This window comes from Spermophilus citellus (genome assembly GCF_964194105.1).
Source record: "Spermophilus citellus genome assembly, chromosome: 5".
Taxonomy (NCBI): domain Eukaryota; kingdom Metazoa; phylum Chordata; class Mammalia; order Rodentia; family Sciuridae; genus Spermophilus; species Spermophilus citellus.
The window spans coordinates 121,069,754-121,092,336 of record NC_138186.1 but is presented as its reverse complement, the minus strand read 5'-3'; the positions used below and the strand labels follow the sequence as shown (position 1 = coordinate 121,092,336).

The 22,583-nt window shown below is 40.9% G+C and overlaps 1 protein-coding gene across 1 annotated transcript; it reads right to left on the bottom strand.

Moving 5' to 3' along the window:
* Positions 1-717: 717 nt before the first annotated feature.
* MARCKS (myristoylated alanine rich protein kinase C substrate) lies at positions 718-6,696 on the bottom strand. Its single transcript, XM_081296327.1, has 2 exons — positions 6,196-6,696; positions 718-4,390 (listed from the first exon to the last, which is right to left on the bottom strand). Exons 1-2 carry the CDS (start codon positions 6,295-6,297, stop codon positions 3,491-3,493), a joined length of 1,002 nt encoding a protein of 333 aa, XP_081152453.1. The 5' UTR covers positions 6,298-6,696; the 3' UTR covers positions 718-3,490.
* Positions 6,697-22,583: the final 15,887 nt, after the last annotated feature.

Sequence of the window (22,583 nt, the reverse complement as noted above, 5' to 3'; positions counted from 1 at the left end):
AATTATAATCTCAACAGGGACTGGGAGAATTATGATGAAAAGCATTTTAAAATTCTGTTTGCTACACCTTGCTTTAAATACTTGCATATAACTGGGAAATGGAAAGGGAAAAAAAATGCTCAGTGTTCCCAGTGAATGATTAAAGGGAAGGCAGAGGCTAATAGTCTATTACTTAACTGATTTTTAAAGTTAAAACTTGGACTATATTAAATTACACTACCTTTCCACTTGCTATTCAAGAATCTATCTAAATTAGGAGTTCGAAGAGCACCTTACCCTTAAATCCTTAAGCTAAATTGCAAAGTTCTATTGTTTGTTTCTAATTCATATGATGAAAAAACATACATGAATTGCAGCATTTGTCAGTTATCAAGTTCTGTAGTTAAAATTGACCTGTGGGCAAATAGATCATCTTCAATGTATAATAATTTTATATTCAAGTACAATATCAAAACATATCCTCTAAATCCTATCAATTCAATAATAGTAAACCTTTTAATACCTAAAGTTTTAAACTTTTCTCTAAAAACTTATGTTTGAAAATAAACTTTGTAAAAAATCCTATTTTAGCAGGCTTGATAATATCAACTGGTAAAACTTTATTTTACAAGCAATAGGAATTGGACCAAATGATTATTATAATCCAGAGGAAGTATTTTATAACCATAGCAAATGCCATTATACATACTGCCAATACAGATTTAATAGACAATACTGAACTGTACAAGAATTATTTATTTTTCCTTAATCTCAAAGCTATTTTTAGTAGTACAAAAAAGCCATTATTAACATTTTTCCATTAGAAAACAACATGATGTACAAAACTTTGGATGAAAAGATATGTCAAATTTCATTTAATAACTTGGAGGAAAATCCATCACTCCCTCAATACCACCCAAAGTGTATAGGCAGTGATTAAAATCAAAATAATGCATCTTAATAAATCCCAGCGGTTAAAAGAACAAAACTAGCAATTTATAATAGTTTTCTACACAGTATTTTTCACAACTCACTTTGGGAGTTATTTTTTTTTTTAACTGAGCCCTACTACATGCCAGGCACTGTACTTGGCCAACTAGGTATTTGCAAAAAAGTTAGTTAAGGTGGGAAAGACCCATAAATCAGTCCTTTGGTTACCAGATTTGATTTTTAACTTACAAACATCCTCCAAGATCAAGAAATTCTAAAAATACACACCCTTCCAAATGTTACTTGACTTTATTAGTAGGGAGGGTGTTTAGTACAGAGAAGTCATGAACCATTATTTTTGACCCATTATTCCAATTAAAAGAGCATATCAAAAAGCTAATTTGTTATTTTCCTAGTAAGATTTTGGCATTCAGGTGTTATAATTGCAGTTCACTGGTTTTTCATGAACCCTACCATTGCAAGTTGCTCAAAAACAGCAAAACAGCTGTGCATGAACAATTATGCATTTTAAAAAGCAATGGTATTTGATAAATATTAAAATTCAATTCGATATAGCATCCAGTGAACAAAAATATCCAGTTATGGAGTGCTAAAGAGCAGAGAGGTAAACTAGGAAGGATTAATACATAGAGTATTTATCATTTCTTTTGAGTAACAAGCTGCTAATATACTTTCATTAAAATAAAAAATGGTTGCAACTATGCTAAAGGCCCATAAATTGACAAGGTTGTCCATTTGACACCATAACTTCATTACATAAGTCTGTTTTCTTAAGGTATAACATAATCTAAGCAATAATTTGGAAATTAGCCAACTGCTAAGCAATTACAATGGCAGGTAATACACCATCAACTTTTAAAACACATTTGGCCACTTTTCATGACCCATCTGTGGTTCAGATTCAATAGACTCTCATTTTATAAAATTTAAGTTTCTGGACCTGTATAATAAGAAAATTATTTTATGAAATATTCTCATAAGACATTTAATAGTCTTAGGGTCACACCACTTTTGTTCTAAGTGACTTAAACTGACATGCTATATAGCTACAATAAAAAGTTATGTTCAATTTTTAAATGAAAACTAAATGCAGATAAGTGGTAACAGACTGAACATGGAATGTTATAAGATCTTCCTATATATGTAATCAGACACTGCTGATTATGGATTTCAGAGCTTGAAAAACTTCAGATTAAAAATCACAACCAAATTTACTCTTGGTAGCATGCAAGATCTTTTAAAAAATTAACCTAAGACCTAGAAGTCTCAGTATTATCAGAACATAAAGAAACACAACAAATTTGTACATTTTATTCACATTTATTTTTCGCTTTTAGTGTGCTCACAGAAAATTAGAACACCTTAAGCAGGAGTTTAATAGCAATTTTTGTAAGCAAAGTTACATTCCATCTCTAAGTCAAATTGGTCAAAGCTTCTCCAGTATTTACAAAACATGATAGACAAGATGCTACACAAAACCATTGCATCTGAAGTTTTTTTTTTTTTCCTTTATTCTCAAAGACAACTGGAAAAGAAAGCATTGTCTGCTGTAATCAAAAACATACCACAGTATAAACAGTAACCATTCCACTTATCACAGCTTGGTTGAGTTTAAAATTTGTGATTAAAAGGTCCAAGATGACTGCAGTTTTACAAAAATGGGCAGGGTGAAAAGTTGCAAACTTCATGTGCTTCTGGATATCAAGATTTGTTTTTATACAATAGTCACAGTTAAAAACACCCTGCTGGTAATACATAATTACACTTTATTAAGGTCATAAACCAGCAATAAACAATAAAGCCTATACAACTTGTAGTTCTACTTAATCACTGACTGGTACAGCTAACATGAGATAAGTGAAAAGTTCCTATGGTTTAAATGAACTCCTAAGACTATGATCTTTTTTTAAAATCTGGGTATTGGTGTTTTTTTTTTTTCTTTCCTTCTTACTCAAGACTTGTAGTGTTGTAAACCTGCCTCACAAAATACATCGTAATAACTTTTCTTTAAAAAAAAAAAAAAAGACTAAGCCTTTACACCATCATTTCTAGTGGCACATTATCTTGGCAATGTCATGCACCACTTCATTTTCTCTATTGTGGCCCCTAATCACTTCATTTGATATCCCTTTTTGACCCACCCATCTCCTTCATATATGGGCATGTCCATAGATTGACAAAGAAAGTTTACATTTTTGAATAAAGATGCAAAGTATGCAAAAAACATTAATACTGATGCAAAAAAAATAAAAAAAGAAAAAAGAAACAAGGCAGAGGAAGGTGTTTTAAGCTCTCCTCGACCTGTTGGAATGGTGGTAACAGAATGATTTGAGATGGGATCTGTGGGGAAAGGGGAAAAAAATTTACTGCTAAAAAAAGTCAAAAAAAAAAAAAAAAAGGAAGACGAAAAGAAAAAAGAAAAAGAAAGAAAAGAAAGAAAAAACATCTTTAAAATCAATCCCTGGTTGTAGACAAGTTCTCCAAAACCAGTACCTGGCACCACTCCAACAAACAAACGGGGGAGAAAAGTTCTTCGATTATCTCATAACCTCTGGCCCTTTTACTCTGCCGCCTCTGTTGGGGGCGCTTCTGGACTGCACTCGGGCTGCGCCTCCTGTGATGGGGCTGCGCAGGCAGACGAGGCGCAGGCGGCCGCGGGCTCCTCGGCGGAGGCCACCTCCTGCTCAGGGGGCGCGCCAGACCCCGCGGCGGAGGGCGCCTCACAGGCGGCGGCGCTGGCCCCGGCCTCCTCCACCTTCTCTGCGGCCTTGGGCTCCTCTGCGGCCATGGGCTCCTCGCAGGCGGCTGGCTTCTCTGGCGCGACGGCGGCCTCCTCGGGCTTGGCCTCCTGCGGGTCGCCACCTGCCGCCCCCTCCTCGCCCGCGGCGGCCTCCTCGCTCGGCGCCACCGCCTGCTCCCCGGGGGCCGCCCCCGCCTCAGCGGCGGCTGCGGCGCCCCCGGCGGCCTCGTCCTTGCCGCCTTCCGCGGTGGCACTGGCAGCGCCCTCGGCCTCACCGCCCTCTCCCGCCTCCTTCTTGTTCTTCTTGAAGGAGAAGCCACTCAGCTTGAAAGACTTCTTGAAGGAAAAGCGCTTCTTTTTTTTTTTCGGGGTCTCGTTGCTGGGCGAGGGTGTGGCCCCGTCCTCGGCCTTGGGCGAAGACGTCGAGGAGGCAGCCGAGGCAGCCTCCCCCTCGGCGGCCGTGGGCGAGCCTGGCTCCGCGACCTCGCCTTCGGCGGCGGCCTCCTTCTCCACAGGGCCGGCCCCAGGCTCGGGGGCGGCGGCGGCGGCGGCGGGCTCATCTTTCTCGGCCGAGGCAGGGGACGCAGCCCCGCTCCCGGCGGCCGCGGGCTCCTCCTTGTCGGCGGCGGGAGCGCTGCCATTGGCCTGCAGCTCCTCCTTGGCGCCCGGCTCGGCGGCCGCGGGCGAAGCGTCCCCGTTTACTTTCACGTGGCCATTCTCCTGCGGGGCAGAGAAAGTGGGAGCGTCACAGATGCGGCCCGGGCAAACCGCTGTTCCTTCCCCCACCCCAGGGGCCGGAGAGACCAGATTCCCTAAGGCATCTCAGGGTCCAGAATCCCTCGGTCCCGCACTTATGGGGAGGAAGGGCTGGGGCCGAGCCAAGAGCCCCCTGGATGAACAAATGGGGCAGCGACGTTTGGGAAGCCCAAAAGGCACAGCAAGAGCCTCCACATCCAGTAGATGTCCTAAGGACCGAACCCGAAATGTGGAAGGCAGTGGAGAACTCTTCCAGCCCTTGCCTCACGGGCTTTGGAAAAGGAGCCAGTAATACTAGATACAGCAAATGCCCTTTGAAAGAGGGCACACGGCACTAGCTGGTGGTCTGTGCCTAGGTCACACATCCGCTTTTCTCCCTAAACCCTAGAGGCCTCGTCAAAACACTGAGAATACCCCGGGGGGATCACAGCACTCCAGCCAGGAGCGCCCGCTCTGCGCACTTAAGGCACTGCATGCGCCCTTGGCCTTGAGACCAGTAGAGGGCGCTGCGCTTCCATCTCGCAGAGCTGGGCGCAGGCGAGCGAAGAGGGGCGGGGCCGCCTGGCCACCCCGCCCTGCCCAGCCGGGCCCTGCCCGCAGGCCAAGGCGCCCCCGAGCTGGGATCGTGCTACCCGAAGAGTCCGCAAACAAAGCTCAGGTGGCTTCCCAGCCTCTGGGTCGGGTTCAAACCTACAAGGATGGGGAAAACCCATTATTTCTGAGGTCTCGCTTGTGCTTCCACAACCACCTCCGCCCCTGATTCGGCAAAGCGGGGCAGTTCATTTTGCATTTTTAACGGGTTTTGAAGCAACTGGCAGAGTCTGTCTTACCCCAGTAGATTAGCCCAGGCGAAGCAACACGGTCTCCGCTCTAGGAAAAGAGGCGTGGTGGGTGCCCAGTGTTTGTGAAGCAGCCACCCATGGCCGACCTCTCGCGCCCACCCAACCGTGGCTAGCTGCTTGGGTTCGGGCAGCGCTGGGGCGGCCCCTCGCGGGTGGCCGAAGCGCCACGCACACGAACAACCCTAACCGAAACGCAAAAACCTTCTGGAGAGCTTCTCAAAAGATCCGCCGAAGGTTCCCACCCCAGGGATTGCCTTTAGAAGTCAAATGGGTGTGTAATTCCATAGACAGCTACAAATAAGATTCAGACAGTGGGAAAGCCCCACCGAAATATACCGAAAGCCTTCTGTCCAGTTCAGCCTTTCCTAGAACACAGGGCACACCGCCTCGACATACAGTAAGACAGCCCTTGCCTTTTTGCCTTTTCCCAACGCCATCCCCATTTACGTTTCCCCCCTTCTCTCTCTCTCTCTCTCTTTCTCTCTCTCACACACACACACACCACCACCACCACCACCAGTTCAGATATCTCGAAGGCGACCCAGTCTCAACAACAAACACGAAGGCTAACCCAAAACCATTGTGCCCCCAAATACAAATGCACCCTGGCTTAAGGGGGAACATCTAGCTAGTCACGTTCTGCCATCCTCCAAACCACGCCATTTTAGACGATTTATCACTCTTTTTCTCCCGTCTACTCAAGAATGCGCCAGGATTCTCCGGAACCACTTCTTTGGGGTGGGGGATGGAGGTAGCCCTCCATGAAAAATTGACAATTTAGGCTATCCTTTTCCATTCAACTTTCAGACTAGAATCCGGCCACGCTCTTCTTCACCAAATGCGCCCCGGGCGCGAACAGAAGGAAGGGAAGCTTCGAGACTAGAGAAAGACACCAAAGAAATGACCAGAACTACAGGTAGAATTTACCTGCCCATTCGCTTTGGAAGGCGAGGAGGCCACAGCCGCCTCCCCGGGCCTCTCCGCGGCGGCTTCTCCCTTCGCTGCGGTCTTGGAGAACTGGGCACCCATGCTGGCTTCTTCAACAAAGAAACTCAACAGATCCAAGAGGGGAAACAAAGAGCCTTGGGTTGGTGTAACGACGGGGCGAGCAGCAACAGCGGCAGCAGCAGCGGCAACGGCAGCGGCGGCACACACACCGGAGGGAGGGGGTGGGGGTGGTGAGGACAGAACAGAACCGATTAAATACACTCCGATAAAAAAAATTTAGTCGAAGAGATCAAAAAGCAGCAGCGCAGGAGGGAGGGAAAAAGGTGGAAAAGTCGAGCACACAAAAAAAGGAGCCCAAGTGTAGTTCTTTTTTTTAAAGAAGTAATAAAAAAAAAAATCCCAGATTTGTAGCCGCACTGTAGACAAGAGGAAAATGGAGAAATCTCCCTGGTTGCTAATAAGATGCGGGGTCCAACGCCCAAGTGCACAGATGAATGGGCTCGCGGGCGCTGACGCGGCCCCCGCGCGCGCCGGCCAATCCGCGCGCCGCACACAAAGCAGGGGGCGGGGTCTGCGCGCCCGGCGAACAATGGAGCCGCGCTTTGCAAACGGTTTGAAAATCAGCTTCAAACAGAGAATTAATGTCCTCCAAATAAATAAATCAATTAAAAAATACATGCCTCTTGCCTCCCTCTGCTTGAAAATAATAATGCATCCCTTGATTGGCTTGCTTTGTTTGGAATTAATTAACGCGGGAGGGGGGTACTTGTGGATGGAGGCGGAGAAAGCGTTAACTTGACTCGCACTGACTCTTGTCGGTCTACATCCGTGTCTGTCTCTCTCCACTTGCTCCCCTCCCCCATCTTTCCCGTGTGTTTATGTATATGTATGTGTGTGCGAGTGTTAAAGACAATGGGTAGCGTTTGTGTGTTTGCAGCATGTTTTCCTTCTCCGCGTTCCATATGGGTTTCACAGATAGCGCTCAGGGTTTGTTTTTTTAACAGCAGCAATTGTTAAATCGTCCCACGTTGAAAGGTATTTAAACCACGACGATCGAATTTCACCAAACGAGATCGCGAGTTGGAATTAGGTCTGTAGGCCAGATGTGGAAAATGCAAAAGCAGCAAAGAGCCGAAGCCACACACTCCCTTCCCTCTCCCACGTTGGCATGAAATAAAATATTTTGAGATTGGCCTTCGGAGCTCATCAAATTCGTCTCTTTGCCTATTCCCAATTAGTGATTGTTTTTCACCATATAAATTAAGGGACATTTACAGAAGATCGAAAATGCTTGCATTATGATCATTGTATGAAATGATACAATTAATTTTCCTCTGTGGTGAGACACAGACTCTAGTAGACGAATCTATATTTACAGTTGGGATGCTGTTACTCGTGTCAATATGGGTCGTTTTCAGCCTACTGCCAACATCAGAGGGACTCTCCTTTTGGAACGTGTGTGTGTGTGTGTGTGTGTGTGTGTGTGTGTACACACGATAGCGAGTGTGCTCCTGAAAGGAATGGAGGCAGGCAGCAGCTATGAAATTCTAAACAACCGGATTACATTCTAAGAAGAAATTGCCTGTATGTTGAGAGACCCTAAGAAAAACCTTTGGACGCTTCAGGTCTAACTTGAGCGAAGGGAAAAGCTTCATATTGGTACGAACAGGATACCTCCCTTGGCCTCTACACTCACCCAGTGCCACCAAAGTACCAGAGGCTAAAAAGACAAGGCATTGATTTAACGTATCTGGGCGATGGAGGTGGGGCTCTAGGATACAGCCTAATACTATTCCTCCATCACCCACATTTTTACTCGGGAAAAAGCCAAACCATCTAGTTTACATTTAGTGATCCTGTAATGTGAATCATCTTTCCCTTATGGAAGTGAGAAGCAGTCGAGGGAATGGTTCATTTCTCTGGATGCTGGCTCTGAATTCTCAAACAGCTTTATTTTCTGCTCATTGTAGGGAAATAGGTCACACTCTGAGTGAAAAGGACAGTTGGTTCAAGCCAATAAGTCTTTGTTCAAGTGTTGCTTTAAAAAAAATAACCAAGCTGGACATCGTTAGGTGAAGCTTCATTTTCTCACTGTCCAGTTCCTTCAGGTGTATTATTCAATCACGAAGTCGTATTCCAAAGAACAGATGTAGAGACATTTCCGTAGAAATGCATCTTGCCAACAAACGTGTTATCGTCACCCTTAAGGGAGCCTGCTGGCTTGGCCCACGTCCCCAGCCGCCAGGATGGACGCGAATCCCGTGTATTAGCAGAGTTCCAACTTGAAAAGCCAACTGGGCTGATCCAACACCACCATCCAGGAGATTTCCAAATGCTCATTTTAGGTTGCTCATGCCTCCCGCCCCCACCCCCCACCCAACTACGTGAAACATGCCCCTGCCTCTCCACACCCCCCTCTCCGTTTTAATTTGGGGTGATTGCTTGCTCGCTTTCGGATTTTCTCCCAGACGCGTCCTCAGTCCCCATTTGGGGGCTGCTTTTATTGCTCCTTTGTTACCAGGATGCGGAGTAGCTTTCCCCCCTTTTCTTTCTCGAATGCCTATTTGCCTGGTATCGGCTCGTCTCCCGGGCAACGGCCGGGGAAGATTTTGAGCCTGGGGCGGGGGGAGGTGGAAGAGGCGGAGCCGGCGCCGGGCAAGGGGGCGGTGGGGAGAAGAGGAGGTGGCAGAGTGATGAAGGGGTAAAAGGGGCCGGGTGAGAGACTGGGGGACAGACTGCCAAGCAGATGGCCGCGCGAGGGGGCGGGGTCCGGGAGGGGCGAGATGGGGGGGCTTGGCCTCCCCGAGTGTCAAGGGTGCCAGCGAACCAATCAATTCCCTCAGCAGCTGGGGGTGGGGGACATGAAAGCAAGCGTAAACACACGGATTCACCAGCGGTCCCTTGTTTACAGTAGGAAAGATGATTTGCTTTCGATATGAAAGTGCATTTTCAGCGTAGTTGGAAAGCCAGTGGGTGCCAGCAACTGGCCTGGAGAAGTGGTGTGGGGGTGCTGCGGAAGAGCGCTAAGCGCCGGGTCTCCTTCTCCCAACCTTTCTCAGAGCCAGGCCAGGATCTTCCGCTGATGAGGAAGGAGGCGGAGGCGGAGGCGGAGGCTGGGAGAGGGAAGGAGGGCTGAGAAATGGGAAGAGGTCGCTCTTCTTCTGAACTACATGCTGGCAGGGTAGGAACGCCAAGGAGACCTGAACCGGTAGGGAGTTGTATTACAGTACAAGAATCTCAGTAGTTTGGCGTCATCACTTTCAGAGTTAAAGGTTTTAAGTAAGTCGCCAAAGGCGTTTTTATAAATATGATTAAAGAACCCAAGAGGTCAGAGTATAAAATTGGCATCTGTAACCAACTCACTAGGAAGAAACAAGCATTTATTCTTTAGTCTTACTCTCTCTTTACCCTTAACTAGAAGATTTCTAAGATGCCAATAATCTATATGTTTTTTTTTTTCTGGTAAAACAATTTATTTTTCTGTAAAATGCTACCACTTGAAAAGAATTCATAAAATCCTGAAGGCCTACTGTGTGCTGAACACTCCAATCTAGGGCTTTTCATACCAGTGAACAAGACAGAGGCAGTCCCTAGTCTCAGGGAGCTTACTCAACTAGACATAGATCATCTAGTTGAGATGAACTCTATCCTCTGGCTTCTTTTTCTCATTTACCAGATCAAGAAATAGGCCCAGGAAAGTTGCCAGATTTCACTGATGGTAGAGCGGGGAACACAGCTCACCCTCATTTGGATGATTCCAGGTCCTGGCTCCTTCCACCACTGCACTGTCCCCTATCTTTCCCTTGATAGCTCACATTTACTCCACAGGTCAGGCATTCATTCCTAAACTATTTATTAGTCTCCTGATAAGTGGCAGGAGGAGGGTTTAGTCATCAATTTATACCAGGAACTGATATGAATGTGGTCTTTCCTCTTCAGCTTACATCATGTATTATTATTTCTTAAAACTTCTTAAAATGTGAAGAAAATGGTGGTCCTGGGGGGGGGAAAACCTCATAGGAATACTTTCGAGATTCTAAATTAATTATGCCTTTTTCATCTGCAAGCATTCATGCAGCATTCATGCATTCACAATACCTGGGATCCCACTGTGCTCCATCCTTCATCTTTTTAAAAAATTTTTATTTTTTAATTAAGTTTTTAATTTATATATGCATTACAATTACTATTACTCCATCCTTCATTTTATTGTAGATTTTATATCACCTGATCTTCAACTCTACAGAAATTGATTAGCTTAGAGTAGTGGGAAGCAAAACAGACACCACCCCTCATGTTCAACAAATATTTATTGGACTCTTATGATAGGCAAGTGGGATTTATCAATGAACAAAGCAGACAAGAAATCTTTATGGAGCATACATTCTAAGATGAAGAGAAAAACAAGTAATTAATATAAGTAAATTATGTGAAATGTTAGAAGGCTATAAGTGTTGTGAGGGGAAAATCTCTGTCAGTCAGAAAACACCTCCCAGAGAAGAAAATACTTTGAACAGATTTTAAAAGATGAGGGAATTAATAAAGAGTGTAGACTACTCAAATGCTTCTAACCTAGCAAGACAGGAAGGCAACAGAATTAAGAAGATCACAAATAGAAATATGTTTTATAGGTTATATGTGCTCTGAAAGAAAAAACATGGTGTGCTATACAGTAGTATAATTTAATTAGGAGGGTTAAAGAAGGTCTTTTCAAAAGAGTGGCATTTAAGTAGAAACCTGGAGGATGCTAGGCCTTAGCAAAGCCTCTAAGGAAAGAAGAGTTTAATATGGGCATAGAGCACAAGAGATCAGTCTGGATGTATTTTGATGTGTCTGGAAAAGATACTAGTAGAAAATTCAAGTGCACAGATAATATGAGAATCTGGAATTCAAAAATGGTTTAAAGTGTAAATATAGATTTGCAATCATTCCACATATAATTATTTTCAGAAGTCAGGCTGTAGGAACATGTAACTGTAGGGTCTAGAATTGCTCCAGTAATTTCTATTTGGGGGGCAGGGGTTGGGGGTGGTACCAGGTATTGAACTCAGGGGTTCTCAACCATTGAGCCATATCCCCAGCCCTATTTTGTATTTTATTTAGAGACAGGGTCTCACTGAGTTGCTTAGTGCCTTGCTTTTGCTGAGGTTGGCTTTGAACTCATGATCCTCATGTCTCAGCCTCCCCAGCTGTTGGGATTACAGGTGTGCAGCACCCAACTCTTAAGCAGTAGTCAGAAAACCAGAAGAGTGCAACAAAACGAAAATCAGTGAAGACAATATTTCAAGGAGGACTGGTTAGTTTTGTCAAATGCTATCTCGAGTGGTCAAATAAAGACTGAAAAGTTTCCACAGGATGTTGCAGTACAGAAATTACTGGTTTCAGGCTACAGAGAAGTTTTAATAGTATGTCAAGAGTGGAAGTGTCTTTATGATTTAATTTGCTGAGGAGTAAATGAGGATAGTCTCCTCTTTATGAAGACTGATAGAGTAAAGGGTTTAGAGAGACAGAGCAGTAGCTAAAGAGGGCTAGTGCTATCTCATGTTTTTGTTGGTGGTGTTATTGTCTCAGATGGAAGATGTTAGAACAAGCATGACTGATTTGGAAATTAATACAGGAGATAGAAAAACACAGATGTAAGAGAGAAAAAGAATAGAGAATGGATTGAAGTCCCTGAGAAGGCAGGGGAAGTGGGGACATAGAGAACATGCTATGAGAAATTGGCTTTTGAAAGAGCTCCAACTCCTTTTTGGTAATGGGGGAAGAAGAGGGTGGCTACTGATTTTCTACTCATCATTCCCATCTTACAGATTCAGAAATTGATATTCAAACACGTTAGAAAAGTAAAATTCAACAGGGTGTTAGTCATTGTCCACTGAGGGCTATCTGGCTTCTATACTTCCTTATTAGGAACCAAATGAGAGCTCAAATGATTGTAATAAGCAAAGAACCTTATATATGTAGGAGTTTTATTAATTTTTATAATTGGTTTTAGACAGCTTTTTTGCTAAAAAGACCTGACAAGAACACTTTGAGAGGAGGAAAAGTTTATTTGGGGGCTCATGGTTTCAGAACTCTCTCAGTCTATATAGATGGCTGACTCCACTGCTCTGGGCTGGAGGGGAGGCCAAACATCATGACGGAAGGGTATGGTGGAGGAAAGCAGCTGGGAACAAGGCACCAGGAAGCAGAGGACAAAATATATATATCCTAGTGGCAAGCCCCCAGAGACCCATCTCCTCCAACCACATCCTACCTGCCTAGAGTTACCATCCAGTTAATCCCTATCAGTAGATGAATGCACTGATTAGGTTTAGGCTGTCATAATCAAATCACTTCATCTCTAAACCTTGCATTGTTTCATACAAGAGATTTTGGGGGACACCTTATATCTAAATCATAACAGTATCAAAACTTAACTCACTTTAACTTTAGATTCCATTTTAGTGTACTTTAGCTATCCAGTAGCCCTCACCTAGGCAGACACCTTTATAATTAGAAAACATCACAGTCATTGCTTATCTGATCTGAATAATCAAAATCTAATACATCTATAATAAAAGTGAAGCTTCTGGAACATTGGATCTCTTCCAGGTATATAGGCAATCATTGCAAAACCACTGCAAACTCAAGTATAGATTAGTCACTACTCTTCAGGCATACCAATTGAAATTAGCAAGATATTTTATATTTAAAAAGATGATCAAGGAGTAGGATACACTGTGGATTAGAGAAAGGTAAACAAACAAACAAAAAAAACCCAGGAAAATATGTAAAAAAAAAATTTTGCAAAAATTCTGAATCAAACCTTTTCTGCAGTAGCATTTTTCAAAATTGGTAATGCTTTCCTCAGGGTCAGGCTTCAGATTTCTCATATAAGCTTTTGGGATAACTGGATGGAGAGGAGAGACAGGTGTAATTCCCCTCCTAACTTTGTTCTCAGAGATAACAGGTGGGAGAATAAAGAAAAGCAATCAAAGTTTTCACTAAAGGGATTAGGTTCCTGGTCTTATAGAGTTGCCTCAGCTCTTTTCCCATTGTCTAATTATTATGTTCTTGACTGGCCAGCCATAAGTGAGAGAAGAAAATTCACAGGGAGAAATGCTGAGCCCAGCACTATGGCATAGGAACCATGCAAAGGGTAATTTTTCATTGTTATTTTAAGATATAAATACTTTCTGATATTAAAAAGGAAATTAAATGTCTGACTAAATTGAGGTATTTGAACTATTCTGTGGCTCTAGAAATTAAAGTATAGAATTATATAAAACATTTTCTTTTATTCCAAAAGATAACGCAATTTTTAAAAAGGATATATTAACCTTTGGGAGTTATTTGTGAAGTCAATAATGAGTTTTTCATAAGCTACTGCTAAGCCTGACCCTCAGCAAGGCTCCCTCCTGTTTGGTGGACTTTTCAGGGCCCTCAGCACTGTGTTAGGCCTTGTGCTGGGATGACTGGGAAGGACACAGAATTTCATTTGCTCAGTAGCTGGGAACATGGCCCCAGGAATCAGAGGGAGCTCTGCTCAACAAGGTCAAAATATATACCCTAATGGGTATGTATACCCTTACTCCTCCACCAAAAAGCCCACAGATTAGACTTGATCAGGCATAAAAATAATTGAGTAGCAAAAAGAGAACTGTAGTTTTTATTTTATGATTTGTTACAATTCAGAGGACCACATGAATCATCCTGTCCATTTGTTCCCCCTTCCCTCCTTCAAACATCTTTCATATTATCTTTCTTCCCAGGGATTAAAAAAAAAAAAAAAAACTCCCTCCTCTCTCCAGAACACAAATATTCCCCAGGTGAAAATGGACTTTCAGCTCCCTAGCATCAAACCTGCCATGCCTAACTTCTAAGGCTCTTTATGATGTGTCCCTGTAATCTCTAGGCAGGTAACAAGTGAGGGTCACTGAGTGAATGGAGAAGACTGAAGAACTTTTCAAGATATTTCCTCATTTAAAACCATTTAGGAAGCCAGCTCCTCATCAGCATCTCTCTTTTCTTTTCTGAAAAAAAAAAAAAAAAAAAAAAAAAGCAGATTTCAAGGGGGTTGTGGACCATCTCCTTTTTGGCTGAAGAGAGAGCCCTGACTTTGAACTTCTCCCTGCCCTTTCATAGTCCTGCATGTTTGTCTGACTCAATCACAGCAACAGTTGCATCAGCATCATTTTGCATCAAAATGTCCCCTAAGAGGGGAGAGAAGACACAGTGACAACTGGTAAGCAGAGCTTCCCTCCTGATTATGTTGACTTCATCAGACTATTTTTTCATGTTCTTAGCATTGCATTTTCCACCCTAACACTTAGTTTCCTTAGCTGGTCTCCTGTGCTTTTGTTTTTATTTTCCCCTGTGGTTTTAAATACCCTGAGTACTTTGAATGAACTCAAACTATATAGTGGCCATTAATTGAATAAAATAGGTAATATTTTTCTCTGCATCTAAATTTATATTCTTTTCACCAGATGGTGAAAACAAAAACAAAAACTGAAACTTTTCATTTACAAAGTCCATATTTTTGCAATTGTTTTGAGAACATTTAATAATAAGCACAACAAAGAGTTGTTGTAGTTTAGACGTTGTCCTTGCTTTTTGGAAGTAATGGCACTTTCACTTTATCTTTTTTTTTTTCATTAATATAGCTTAAAAAAAAACCTCATTCAATTTGGCAGAAGAGACAGTAAAAAATTATTTGACAACATTTATGTAGATGTCTATTGTTTGTGCCATTTTAATTTAATTTTTTTTAAGGACATGTCATTAATAAGTCTTTAATGAAACATATTAAGATGCAGTTTATCAGGACATATGCCTGTAATCCCAGGCGCTGGGGAGGTGAAGGCAGGAGGACTGCAAGTTCAAGGCCAGCCTCAGCAATTTAGCAATAGCTTGTCTCAAAAACAAAACAAAACAAAACAAAACAAAAACAGGCTGGTGATGTGGCCCAGTACTTAAGCTCCTCTGGGTCAATCCCCAGTACCAAAAAAAGAAAAAAAAATATGCAGTTTTTATCATTTCATGAATATATTTGTGTGTGTAATCCTTACAGGGAATATCTATGTATGAATGGACCAAGAATATAAAGTTGGGAGTATTGATTTCCATTGTCATTGCAACAGAATTCATGAAAGCAAACAACTATCTTTTGAATTATCACTTTATCCATCAGACTAATGCTAATTTTCAGAGCACTTTGGGACTGGCCTTACAAGCCACATAAGAAACTGTCTCTGAGTCTCATATTTTTGTGGGACTCCCAAGCTTATTCATGTAATTAAATATAGTTTTTCTCTTGTTAAAAAAAAAAAGAAAAAGAAAAAGAAAGAAAAGAAAAAAGAAAAAGAAACTCTGTCTCAATACTCTATAATTATATTTTATTATGTTGGTTTTTATTACCGTATTACCTACTTGGATCTCTTTCTTTAATAATACTAAAAACTTCCAGGTACATTAAATATTTCAGTGTTCAATTTGCTTTCAAAATATAATTTTAGTTGGTTTCAGTGGCACATGCCTGCAATCCTAGCTACTCAGGAGGCTGAGGCAGGAAGATCACAAGTTTGAGGCCAGCCAGAGCAGTTTAGTAAGACTAAAAATATAATGGTTGGGGGGGTAGTTCAGAGGTACAGTTCTTTTTTTTTTTTTTTTTATTGGTTGTTCACAACATTACAAAGCTCTTGACATATCATATTTCATACGTTAGATTGAAGTGGGTTATGAACTCCCAATTTTACCCCAAATGCAGATTGCAGAATCACGTCGGTTACACATCCACAATTTTACATAATGCCCTATTAGTAATTGTTGTATTCTGCTACCTTTCCTATCCCCTCAGAAGTACAGTTCTTGCCTAGCATTCTGGGCCCTGGGTTCAATCTTCATCACTGCAAAAAAAGAAAAAAAAATATGTGTAATTTTATTCACTGTGATTCTGTGCTGAGGGCCATTACCAAGTAGGAAATTTCCTTGCCAGCGTACCCCATGTTAATTTCGCTGTTGACATTGCATGTTAGGTGACCCTGCCCAAGGACAAGGGTGGATCCAGGATTAGGGTTTGTCCTGCAGTTTGAGGAAGTATCCCGCTCCTTGGGTTAAGGGCGTTCCCAGTTTAAGACCTTGGATTTTAGGGAAGTTCGATGTTGAGGATTATTGCTGCTGGAATTAGGGCGTTCCTGCTGCCTGAGCTCCCGTTGAGTTCTCGTGAGATTGAGAGAGCATTTTGGGAAGAAAGCCTCGTGGAGTAGGTGAATTGGGTGGCAGCAGAAGAACTGGGATTGCCCCAGAACGTGTGTGGAGGCCGGTGTGAGTTCGGGAATAAAGAATTGCTGTTTGAATCTACAAAGCTGTGTGGTGGCTCGTGATTCTGTGCCCAGCCAAGACTGCGGCATTTGGTGGCCCGTACGCGGGATGTCTGAAGCTTGGGGGTAAGTGAATTTGCTCGCTCCTGAAGGAGAGCAAAAAAATGGGTGACTATTTCAAAAAACAATGTGTTCTTGTTTTGATTTATTTTGTTTTTGTTTCAAGTTGCCTGTTCCTAGAACTTTCTCAGGCAAACTGGCGAAAATGGTTGACTCGAGGTTTGAAGCTGTTCGCCTCCGAGGAAGAGAAATTGTTAGAGAAAGGAGGCACCCCAGTAAGACCAAGAACAGCTAGGGCATATGTTGATACAATACAAAAATGTAGCCCATGGCTTTTTAAAGACGAGTTATTAAGTCTATCAATGGGACCATCATGGTATCCTGTAGAAGGATTTTTCTTCAACAAGAAAGAGATGCCTAGTTCTGTTTACTATACTTGTCGAAGATCTTGGTTTTTACAGACATCTAATTAATTTACAAAGCTAAAGTGTTGAAATATCAACTACTAAATATAAAATCAAGTGCTCTTTACTTATTAAGTTCCATAAGGTAATATATTTAAACATTATGTGTGTTTTCATAAATTGGTAAATAGAAAAAAGTTTAATATTGCTTTGGTCTGTGTCTTTGCTGAAACAAGGTTACTAAGTCTTAAGATTCTATCAGGTATAATTTATGTACAAAAAGTATAAGAAGTTTCAGTTGGGTTTCAATTACAACATTATAGTACCTTAAAAAACATGAAATTATTTCATCTTATTAAAGTGGAGTAATTTGTCTAAATCAGAAATTTTATAAGGGTTGTTTCAGAATGTGAATTTATAAAAAGGGTTAATGGTTAAAAAAGATATAAAAGGATTCAAGATGTGGAAATATATTTTAATATAAAAGGTTAAAGGAAAAAGAAATGTTTCTAGATGAGATAATCTCTGGTAAAGTAAAAAGTTGTAAAATGCCATTTAAAAAGATTTTGAGGAAACTAGAGTTAATTTAAAAGCTTGAGAAAGGAAGAAAGAAGAAAAAGATATTTGTACATGGCAGATTGAGACAAAGCTTCTTAATGGAAAAAAAAAAGGCCTTTGGTTGAAGGGCAGCCATGTAAACTAACATTAAGTGATTTAAACAGAATCGAAGGCTCGTTTAAAAGAGTAAAGCTGTAGGTGGTGAAAAAGTACATTTAAAAGTACAGTATAGATGATAATTAGAAGGCTTTAAAAGGTTAAATTGAAGGTGGTCGAGATACCTTCATGGCAGAAAAAAAGATTGCTTTACTCATGAAACTATTAAAATGTACTTTAAACCAAAAAGAGGGAGATGAGATAATCTTTGTGTGGTAAAGTAAAAAATTGTAATGCCTAAATAAGTTGCAAAAGGCTTTAAAAGGTTAAATTGAAGGTGGTTAAGATGCCTTCATGATGGATGGAAAAAAAACCATGAAAATGGGAAGATAATAAGATAAAAGATATTTAGATAAAGAAGATTAAAAATTTGAAGTGAAAAACTTTAAAAACAGAAGTACAGAAAGGTAAAAAAGAGAGAAGAGGTAGAAAGATAAAAAAGATATAGGAAGATAAAAAAGATGTAGAAAGACAAGAATTTTAAACCCACAAAATAGGAAACAAAAGAAAACTAGGAGAGAAAAAAGCAACTAAGGGTAAATATAAAAACCTTAGAAGAAAACTAGAAGATAGAAATAAGATAGAATATGGTTGAAAATGTCAAGTAAAGGTGTTTTAGATAGAAAATGCAAGAGGCTAAGACAACTATGGTTTAAAACCACATCAAAAAATTAAAAGGACTAAAGTAATTCTAAAAACTAAGGCAGAATGCTTTTGAATGACTTAAATTTAAAAGGATCTTATAGGGGTATATATCCCCCAAAGATAAACTTAAAATAACCCTTTTTACTCTAAACTTTTAAATTTGGATTCATCAGGACTTAGTGCTGCGGAAAGACATATGTATCCGAAAAATGTACATAAGCCTAAGGTACTTTGGAAAGATATCCTAACAGGACAATGGAAAGGTCCGGATCCAGTTATTGTCTGGAGTCGGGGTTCCGTTTTTGTTTGTTTCCACAGGGAGAACAGCAGCCGATTTGGACACTAACTAAAGCAATTTCTACAGACCAAAAAGAAGATGATTTGACTCAAATCCATAACAGCTGATATCCAGAGTTCCAGCTTGGCTATTCTTACATCTGCGACAGTGATTAACCATGGTGCTTTTTTCAATATCTATTTTATTATTGCATTTTTCCCACATCGTAAAGTTCTATTTTATTTTTGAGCTCATACAAACCTAGGTTAATGTTTTTCTGATCAGTTTTATTTTTTGACTGTGTTTTATTTTTTGACTGTGGAGTTTTTAAACATTGCAATGGAGATTTCACCTAGGTAAAACTACAAGGCCTTTATTGTCTTATGTGTTGTATGTTATGTGTGCACATTTCTGTTTTGTGTTGTATGTCTGTATGTGTGTATGTCCATATTTCATATATAAGGAGCGCTCATGAAAAAATGGTCCGAATTTTTTTTTTTTATTCACGTGATTTAAATGCTTTAATTTTAATTAGGTAAACAGCTGTTAAGGATTGTTTTTAAAGGTGGTTAACAGATCTGTTTGCTTACTAATTTAAATTAGGTAAACAGCTGTTAAGGTTTGTTTTTTAAGGAGGTTAACAGATCTGTTAGTTTACTTTCACCTTTCCTTTTCATTATATTTAACAATTCTGTTCAGGATAATGTCTCTTTAGCATCATTGCCAGAATTCCCATCTCCATCCCAGTGCCGTTGAAGACTAAGATAAAACCAAACTACAGCTTCTACGATAGCTATCACAGTAAACTGTATGAACTGATGCATCAATGAATATAACTCAACAAGTAATACTCAATCAAGGACTCGATTTACTTTGGGAGGAAATGGACATATTGATAGACTCCTCCGATTTGAACTGCCTGCAGAACTTGCCTGGACTATATATCAGTTGCATGCATTGTGAAATATCATCTGATGCAGCGAATTGTGGTACTGCTGGCATATCTTTGCTGATGGTGTCACCAGTGATGCAATTTCCTTGCCAGCGCACCCCATGTTAATTGTGGTAATGCTGGCATATCTTTGCTGATGGTGTCACCAGTGACGCAATTTTTCCAAAGGAGCCGTCAATTGGCTTGGTGTCGTGGCATTTCTGTATCCTCCTCCCTTCTACTAGTGATGGTCTAAAATTTGGGGGCCAACAGAGGTGAGGCAAGAACCTCACCCCCCCACTGGCACCAAGGATATTTGGGGGCCAACAGAGGTGAGGCAAGAAACCTCACCCCCCCACTGGTGCATAGACCTATCCACAAGCTTGGCTGAATGCTGGACCGGTAGTCAGTGACGGGTTGATCTGATTGCAGTGGATTCAACCTAAGACAGGAGGCTGACGCCTAAAGGTCAGTTTTCCCATGACGGGTAAGAACCATATGTTGAATTGGACAACCTACCAGGCACGGTCCTTAAGCCACATTGCTTGTTGTTTAATTAATCAGAAGGGGGGAGATGCTGAGGGCCATTACCAAGTAGGAAATTTCCTTGCCAGCGTACCCCATGTTAATTTCGCTGTTGACATTGCATGTTAGGTGACCCTGCCCAAGGACAAGGGTGGATCCAGGATTAGGGTTTGTCCTGCAGTTTGAGGAAGTATCCCGCTCCTTGGGTTAAGGGCGTTCCCAGTTTAAGACCTTGGATTTTAGGGAAGTTCGATGTTGAGGATTATTGCTGCTGGAATTAGGGCGTTCCTGCTGCCTGAGCTCCCGTTGAGTTCTCGTGAGATTGAGAGAGCATTTTGGGAAGAAAGCCTCGTGGAGTAGGTGAATTGGGTGGCAGCAGAAGAACTGGGATTGCCCCAGAACGTGTGTGGAGGCCGGTGTGAGTTCGGGAATAAAGAATTGCTGTTTGAATCTACAAAGCTGTGTGGTGGCTCGTGATTCTGTGCCCAGCCAAGACTGCGGCAATTCTGCTGTTTCTAAAATGAATTCTTCTTCAGAAGATTTACTACTTTGGAGCAAAGCAGCTGCTTTATAATAGTCATTTGAAGTCATTGGTTCAGTTTCAGTTTGAAACATTTGATAGCTATGTTGTGACTTAGTTTTTCTAAGCCAAAGTTTCCCCCTTTGTGAAGTGTGGGTAAAATTTCTTGTGTTCTTTTGTTTATGGCACTATGGGTTGACCTCAGGGCCTCTGCATGGTAGGCAAGCCACTGAGCTCCACCCAAGCCCAGAAGTTCTAATCTTAAATGAGTTAAGATTTCATAGAAGAAAGATTTCTAAAGGTAAGCTGCTGTTTTTGTTTTGCTAGACATGCTTGAAAGAAGTTCCTGGTTGAGATTTGAATGAAAATAGGCAGAAGACAAGATGATAAGATGAAATGAGATAAGACTTAGGGTAGCTCAAGCAGAATTTAGTAGGTCCTCAAATAAATGCTGCTTTTCCTTTCCAGCTTACCATCTTGGAATAAGGGGATGGGGGTGGATGTAAACCTCTGAATAGATTTTAAAGTCACAGTGATATAAAAGTAAATAACAACAGGGCTCTTATAAAGTACTCATTTGTAAAGTAAGGATTTTCAGTGATTTTTTTGACTTTTCCCTTGGGTAGAATTCTGAGAGAAATTCTTAGAAAAATTGACTAGGGATTATCAAAGGCCCTTTGGTAGAATCATTGATTTCATGTGAATAGTTGTCTTTTTCTTCTGGTGAGGCAGTTTCTCTCTGGTGGAATTATATTTCTTAATTAATATCAATTATAATTAACTTTTAGACTTTTACACAATTAAGCAAGTGCTATATCCCTACATTTTGCTTTCCTTATAACTATCTTTTCTTAATCTATATTTTTCCTCAAATATTGTATAAACCCAAACTATTTAATCTCCTCCCTTGAACATCTTATTTGAGGCTTAGCTTGGAAAGCCAGCTGAGAAATATTAAGGATAAACAACAATTTGAAAAATTTGCATGATATTTTTAAAATAACCCATTCTTACAGAAGAGGTAATGAGTTTTCTTAAGGTATTTGCTCTCATTTTTCTTAAGTGATAATTAAAAATCTTGTTAGCAGCCATCTATCAATAATTTGTTTACCCTGAATTTCTTTAGCCAATATTTTGATGTATATACGCAAATTTTATTTTTTGCAGGTTTGTTTCTCCTCAAATTTTGAATCAAATTGTTGAAAAAAGATAACATAACAATGGTAATCCCTATAATTATTATTATCATCAATATTAAAAGATTCAAAACATGAATATATCAGGAGGCAGGGCTCTGAATGTAATAACAGTTAACAAGAGTATTGGAATCAAGTGGGTGTGGTGGTGAACACCTGTAATCCTGTGACTCAGGAGGCTGTGGCAGGAGGATTGCAAGTTGAGGGAAGCTCAAAGTAAAATGAACAGAAGGACTGTGGTACAGCTCAGAGGTACAGTACATGTCTAGCATGTTCAATCCCCAGTACTGAAAAAAGAAAAGGAAAAGAAAGGTAAGGTAAGGTAAGGTTTTGGAGTCAAATAAACTTAGTTTTGAGTCTAGGTTCTGCTATTTTTTTTTTTTTCTTGTAACTTGGGACTAGGTACCTCATCTTTTTTCTCATCTCAGAAATGGGTATAATAGGAGTATTCCTTTCAGAACTATTTTTAAAATTTGTTTTAATTAGTTACACATGACAGTACAATGATTTTTGACATATCATACATTTGAATCAGATGGGACCTTTCAGAACTATTTTAAGAATTATCCTCAGGACTTCCCTATAAAGAAAGTTCTCATTAAATGATAGCAAATCTGACTTCCACCCATATGGAAAGGGAAGGAGTGGGAGTACCAAATTCCTTTGGAATTTATGGATGATCAAATGTCCATATATTAGTGAAAACCATGTCTTCCAGCAACTTCACAGCTTCTAAACCATTTTTTGGACTCACTGTTTCATTTTATAACACAGAAGGTAAGAGTATCGTT

Excerpts from the sequence above, each read along its gene's own strand:
- MARCKS (XM_081296327.1), bottom strand. The coding sequence starts at position 6,297 with ATGGGTGCCCAGTTCTCCAAGACCGCAGCGAAGGGAGAAGCCGCCGCG. Across the intron at positions 4,391-6,195 it reads CTTCCAAAGCGAATGGGCAG|GAGAATGGCCACGTGAAAGT; the intron begins GTAAATTCTACC and ends TCTGCCCCGCAG.